Source organism: Cucurbita moschata, unplaced genomic scaffold, assembly GCF_002738365.1.
Source record: "Cucurbita moschata cultivar Rifu unplaced genomic scaffold, Cmos_1.0 Cmo_Scf00022, whole genome shotgun sequence".
NCBI lineage: Eukaryota > Viridiplantae > Streptophyta > Magnoliopsida > Cucurbitales > Cucurbitaceae > Cucurbita > Cucurbita moschata.
In genome coordinates this window covers 3,301,346-3,307,996 of record NW_019268538.1, presented here as the reverse complement: position 1 = coordinate 3,307,996, position 6,651 = coordinate 3,301,346, and the positions used below count along the sequence as shown (strand labels likewise).

Genomic DNA, 6,651 nt, shown 5'->3' with positions numbered 1-6,651 from the left:
AAAAAAAAAAAAAAAAAAACACAGCCATAAAAAAAATTATTTAACTACAAACATCAAGAACAAGATCAACCCTAAAAAAACTTTATAATTTACTCTGAATGAAATCCTTGCACAATTTACATTCTCCTCCTGATCCTGTACCATACCTGATATAATTGAACCATTCTGAAAATCCTGAAATCTTTGCCCAGAGAAATTATTGATTCCATCTAATGATTCTACTTCATATAAGTTCCATTTCTTTCGTGAATAATGTTGAGTGTCTTCATCCCCAGCAGTCAAATCAAAAGAAGCTCGAAGCGTGCTCAGGCAGTGCAAAACTGGTGCAATAGGTCCCTGCATTTAATCTCTGCTCATATTTCAATTTATAAAGGTTTCAAAAATCTAACAATCAAATTGATTCATTCAGCATAAATACATAACTGAACCAGGTATTTTGTGTAAGTTGGATACAAGTGTGATGAATGATGAAACCCAATAACTATATGTTTTGCAGGAATGGATGTATGATTATAAAATCCAAGTCGGATTACACAAGATAAGTATTGCAAAGGAGATCAAGTATATTACACAATACAAGGTTTTTCTTCAAGATAAAAATCATGAGATATCATGTTCAAGTGATCCATTTACTATTCAAGGCTAAAGCCACTCTCTACCAATCATTAAAACTTTAATGGCGTCAAATTGAATTATGAATGTGAAATGAAGAAATTAGTACCTTCTAAGAGTTGAGATATTTGCGATGTAAGTGTGAAAAATTCTCATGGCAGGACAAGAGTACTTTTGTTGGCTGGTTTTTGTGACCGTGATAGGCGTTTGTTTTAGCTTAGTTTGAGTTTAGTGTTGGCTTTGAGCTTTTCTTACCATTCAGTTTTACTGTAATTTTCTGGTTGTGTTGGGCATTTTTGCAGCTAGATTTTAGGTGTTTTGGCTAATTTTCGTGCTATTTAGCTCTAAAGAAGATATTGATTACAACAATGGTTCAAGTTTATGGCTCAATTGAATGAAGTACAAAATTTCAAGTTAAAATTGACACGCTTAACTAAGTATGGAACCAAAACAAGTATTTCCCTCACTTTTTATCATCTGTATGGCAGAAAATAAAGGTATTTACAGTAACAATTGCATTGCATCAAACAAAAGCAATTACCTGCTCTAAGACAGATGGTTCAAAGCCAGGAAGTCCTAGTTCATCCAGAGTTATCAAAAAACTCTCAATGTTAGAATTGATGGGCTTACAATTGCCTCCCTAGAGAAAAGAAAAGAAATTTGAGGTCAATGTTAAAAAAATAATTAAATGCGAGGAAATTATTAAATGGAAAATTATATAACATAAAAGTTATAAACAAAGGCCACCAAATGTCATCCAACCTGAACTGCCCCAGGGCATAATTTATCCAACATGCTGCATAGAATGGTTCCATCAATCAAGCATGTTCTCAATTCCTCATCTGAAGCATCCAGGGGCAAATTTATATGGGGGAGCATAGAATTTAACCACTCCACCACCTCCAATTTTAGTTTGGCTAATGTTGAAGAGAGCATAAGGTTAAATATGGATATGAGAAAAACCAGACCATCTCACGTGCAAAAAACTTCTGATAAGCAAAAGAGACTTACATTCAGCCATTTACCAGAGCTTCTGAACCAGCTGAGTACAGCTCCAATGTAGCTCACAACAAAATCATCAACAATCCACTCTTTCCATGATCCAAGAGAACATGGAGATAAAAAAAGTTGCATAACACATTAACCATCAAAGTCAGCGCAATGTTACCAGAGGAAAACTAGAGAATGAACAGAAAAACGATGCAGCTTTATGTCTTTACTCATATCACGTTTAAAAAGTTTTCCTGAAGTTGTGCAATGTTGCTCGTCAATTAAGAGGAATAAGACAATGAAACTTTGACGTGTCCATAAATCTAAGGTTCCAGTTCTTTAGCTGAGAGGAACTATAGGAAGAGATAGGCATTCAAGAAACTACCTGTGAAATGCTGTTGAGAAGCTGAGGAAACATTACACCCAAATTTCAGCTAAGCCCAACCTGCCAACCAAACCTTTTATGAGATAGCAAATTTCAACAATTTTTACCTGTTCATACAAATTTAGCCCCAGCTACACCATGTTTCAAGAAACTATTACCCTAGAATGCCCAGAAATTCTTAAGTGGACTTAAGAATTCTTATCCCCCTCCTCCCCCACAAAAAAAGGGACTGAAAGGGACAGAGACAACGTCTCCATTTCCTTGCTCAACTCGCTCGGCAATCGTAACCCAATAGCACAGGAGCTAGAACATTTAAATTTTGAGGTAAAATAAGAAAGGCAACCTAAAGAACCCAAAAGATAATCAAAATGGGTCCGCAAAAAAACGTTTATTAGCTGATAAAGAAGCTAAAACAGATGGACACGCATCCTCAAAATGTATCAAAGATTTCAGAAACCACACCTTTGACAACATGAACAAGATGAGGTTGTTCAGAAAGATTTCTTAGAAACCCAACAGCATCTGCGTCAAAGGGGGCCGAATGAAACGAAAGAATGGGAAGAAGAAAGATTAGGAACAGAAAACGCAGAGCTCCAGGTCGATTCGCCAAATGAAAAATGGAGAATAAAATTAAGAAATTCAGTTGGGTAAGAGCCACAAATCCGGTCCGAAAATTCCGAGACAACGAGAGAATGTGTTTGATTCGAAGGAAATGGATTTTGTTAATCCAAAAAAAGTTGGAGCTAAACATGGAAGTTGAAAGCAGGCCGCTCTCTTTTCTTTATTTATTTCTCCTCGGTCTTTTTTTTTTTTTTTTTATCTACTTTTTGCAGAGAAGGTGCTGTACTTTTTCATATTTATGCTTGTGGCCCGGCCCCGACAAATTTGGAGTCGTGTTTCCCGCCTTTTGCCATTCGATTATGTTTACGGATAGACAATGACGGAATTAGCGATGGATTTTGTTAATTTCATTTTTTAATTGTTTAAATATATGATTTGGATTATACCCAATATTTCTTTTATTTATCCATTTGTCCTTCTGCTTTGAATAATTTCAGGTTCATCTTCCATCTCAGACCTATCTTCCTTCTAGTTAATTTACCATATAATTTATTAGGCCAATAAAGAGTTGCGTCGGAATATATTGAATAATGCTCTTAGTTAATTTAATTTTTTTTCATAATATATAAAATGAATTATTTCCATCTCTGACTTTGTATAATTTGTTTTTATCTGAGACGCATATTTGGTATCACTTGAGTCATTATATCTATAATTTAACTCTAGTGAATCGAGTCAAATTTACCGGTCTAAAACTTAAATTTGGTGGGGTCTTTTTGTTTATATTATTTTCAATAAAATAGTATTAATGTGATGTATAAAGCATTTACTTGCTTTCCTTTTAATGTGGAATATAAAATTAAATTTATTCCTCAACATAATCAATTAGCTTGATTTAAATAGATTCTCAATACAATTTTTAAATAAAAGTCATATATATATATATATATATATATATATATATATATATATATATATATTCACTGCAAGTTGACCATTAAAAATATGTAAATTTTGCCTATTTTGAAACTAGGACGATCATTGATTAAAAATACATACCTTATTTGTCATGGTACAAAATTAAAACAAATGGTGAAAATTTCCACAATAAAAATTAAAATGGATCAAATTCACTCCTCATTTTAACAGCAAACAATACAAACGATATCAAAACATTAGCTAATTATGGTGGCAAAATGATATGATGCTTACTTGATAACTTTGCTTAAAATTAGTTTTATTTAATACATATGTTAAAATATGTAATAAAAAAAATTAGTGTCATTTTTTTCTAAAGTTTTAACAATTTTACATCAAGTATGTGAATCACAAGTCTCCACAATGATAAATTCATGAGAATAAAGCATATATTTTATAAGTTAGATGATAAAATTATTTTAAGTAATATATATTGATATATTATTTTAATTACAGATTATCCTTAATTATATTGCCTTTTTGAAACATACCTGATTGAGTCCGATGCATGATCTGCACTGATGTTCAATCTAATGTAGTATGGATTGTCTTAGAGAGAAATAACATAAGAGATAGAGAGAAAGAGCATGGTTTTTATTTATCTATGAATAAGAAGTTTGATAGAATTCAGTCAGCTACATCACCACAACACAACCAAACATAGAATCAACTACTCATCAAATGATCACACGTTCGATCGACTGACCCGTGCTCGACCGCAAAACTTGGTGTTGAGATCTCATTCCCATTCGATTCAACATGAAGGCCTTCGACCTAATAACGCTCCCTCTCAACAGCAAAACTTGGTGGTGATTTCTCATTCCCATTCGATTGTTGATGGGGGCTTCGACGTGATGTCTTGAACAACCCTGTTTACGCCCCGAACGCTATTGCAAATTTTTCTTGCCACATTATCCAGGAACTGATGTTCAAAGTTAAACCTGCATCATCAACCATCCCACATTATCAATGAACTGATGTCCTTACAGTACATATATTTTCTGCACGGTTGGACATAACTGGACTCATTTCATTTCATCCGTTAGACTACAGGTCACAAGAACAAACAGTAAAACCAGATGCTTGTGAATCTACAAGTGTGTGCGGGTCAGTTAAAAACGATTTTTTAAGGGAAGAAGAAGGAAACCCAAAACAACCAAACAAAAGCTACCACACCGGACCTACACAGATGTGCAATCCTCTGTTTTTTGGGTTTTAACTTAACGTTCTTACTTGGCGTAAACCAAGAGAATAATTTAGGAATGCAACTTAGTTTCTTTAATATAAGACTAGAACAAGCTGACAAGGATTTACCAATCTGCTGTCATTCCATCTTGACTGGTAACAGCTCTCAGAGCAACAACATGAGAATGTGTCCTTTGATCACCCTGAACTCCAACTGATTTTATGGGTAAAAACACTGCAAATGCTTGCCATATTGAATCATACAGCCCAGCATCCTTGATTGACTGAATAAAAATCTCATCAACCTGCAACCATAATTATAGCAAACTAAATATTCTTCACAAACAGGAGAGGTAAAAGTTTCGACTCAACACCGCTTGAAGTTACCTGACGAAGAACCTCCAATGCATTGCCTTCTGTTACATCGCCCAGCACTCGTACTGCAAGACCAGGCCCAGGGAAAGGGTGGCGCTTTAGAAACGCATCAGGAACATTCAATATCCTCCCAAGTTGGCGTACCTTTAAATTTGAGATTTTATTCAATGTTTATTAATAAATACAGAATGTGATACAACACAGACAAGTGTATATCAGTAGAAAGATCAAAACCATTACCTCGTCCTTAAAGAGGAGCTTAAGCGGCTCAATAAGTTTCAGTTTCATGTCCTTGGGAAGTCCTCCGACGTTATGATGACTCTTGATCGTGTGGGAATGGTTTCTTCCAGATCCAGGTGGCGGACAAGATTCAATTACATCAGGATACAATGTGCCTTGGACCAAGTATGAAGGCTTCTTACCAATTTTAAGTTCCAAATCGTGGCCAAATGAATCAAATATAGAAATAAACTCTTTCCCAATTATTTTTCTTTTCGCCTCAGGATCTACTACACCTTTAAGCTTGCTAAGAAAATGATCAACTGCATCAACACAAGTAACAGGCAAATGAAGATCGCTTTCAAAGGTTTCCATAACACGTTCTCGTTCTTTATACCTGCCATGTAATCACAAAGTGACATTATGAACTTCGCAAACAAACATGGTGAGCCTTATTTATATCAAAACAGGACAAAATCTGTACCGCGCAGTTCTACTTCTGTAGAGGTACATGGGGTAGATCTTCCCCTTTGAATTATAGAAAACTTATATTTTTAAAAGTCAACCGGACAAAGCTTTCATCATTCACATTCAGGACATAAAATCAAATTCTGTACCTTAATAAACCATTGTCAACAAAAACACAGTGAAGCCTTTCCCCAATTGCCTTATGAACAAGAGTTGCAGCAACGGTTGAATCCACACCTCCTGATAATGCACATATGACGTGAGCATCTGGACCAACAGTTTCTTTGATTACTTTAATTTCTTCATCTAGTATATTCTCCATCTTCCAGCTAGCGGTAATTCCACAGACATCAAAGAGAAAATAACGCAACGTTTCCATTCCTTCTGGGGAATGAGTAACCTACACAAGATACACAAGTTCAACTTCTCGTAGAAATGACATTTATCTGATGAGTATGCCACGAATGATATCACTTCAGTTCATCACAAAGCAATATTTGTTGCCCCCACACCATTCAACACTTGGCCAATAGCATGATCTTTGAAAACCGTAGAAGAAACTAATTAAAGGCTACAAACTACTGAAGATTCTCCTTTCATCAGTTCAACCCAGAAAACATGAGTAACGTTACTTACACGTAGCAATATATTTCAATACATCCAAAGCCTACAATAGTAGTGCTAGACATGATTAGATAACGTAAAAACATTATTCTTCAACAAATAAAATGTGGACCCAGCATATTACTTTATATAAGCTACATCAATTCACTCGGGACTTGCAGAAGCCTGAGAAAACAAAATCCTGGGCTGAAGGTGAAAACTAGAAACCTGGTTTTGAATAAGCCACAGAAGCCAAAAAAAAAAAAAAAAAAAAA

The 6,651-nt window shown here is 34.9% G+C and overlaps 2 protein-coding genes across 3 annotated transcripts in view; both read right to left on the bottom strand.

The window, feature by feature from the left end:
• The window catches only part of LOC111459696 (kinesin-like protein KIN-14J), a 10,927-nt gene extending 8,168 nt beyond the window's left edge, over positions 1 to 2,759 (bottom strand). Inside the window, exons 1-6 of one of the 2 annotated variants that reach the window (XM_023102714.1) lie at positions 2,450 to 2,759; positions 1,988 to 2,047; positions 1,624 to 1,703; positions 1,375 to 1,529; positions 1,154 to 1,252; positions 147 to 336 (exon numbers count right to left, since the gene is read on the bottom strand). In XM_023102714.1, coding sequence (XP_022958482.1) covers positions 147 to 336; positions 1,154 to 1,252; positions 1,375 to 1,529; positions 1,624 to 1,633 — 454 coding nt within the window. In that variant the 5' untranslated portion in view covers positions 1,634 to 1,703; positions 1,988 to 2,047; positions 2,450 to 2,759. The remainder of the gene's footprint in view (positions 1 to 146; positions 337 to 1,153; positions 1,253 to 1,374; positions 1,530 to 1,623; positions 1,704 to 1,987; positions 2,048 to 2,449) is intronic. The other variant, XM_023102716.1, reaches the window with a different exon arrangement.
• Positions 2,760 to 4,099: 1,340 nt separating this feature from the next.
• LOC111459626 (GMP synthase [glutamine-hydrolyzing]) overlaps positions 4,100 to 6,651 on the bottom strand; it is a 4,001-nt gene continuing 1,449 nt past the window's right edge. Inside the window, exons 2-6 of the mRNA XM_023102622.1 lie at positions 5,923 to 6,173; positions 5,327 to 5,702; positions 5,099 to 5,230; positions 4,841 to 5,016; positions 4,100 to 4,467 (exon numbers count right to left, since the gene is read on the bottom strand). Coding sequence (XP_022958390.1) covers positions 4,344 to 4,467; positions 4,841 to 5,016; positions 5,099 to 5,230; positions 5,327 to 5,702; positions 5,923 to 6,173 — 1,059 coding nt within the window. The 3' untranslated portion in view covers positions 4,100 to 4,343. The remainder of the gene's footprint in view (positions 4,468 to 4,840; positions 5,017 to 5,098; positions 5,231 to 5,326; positions 5,703 to 5,922; positions 6,174 to 6,651) is intronic.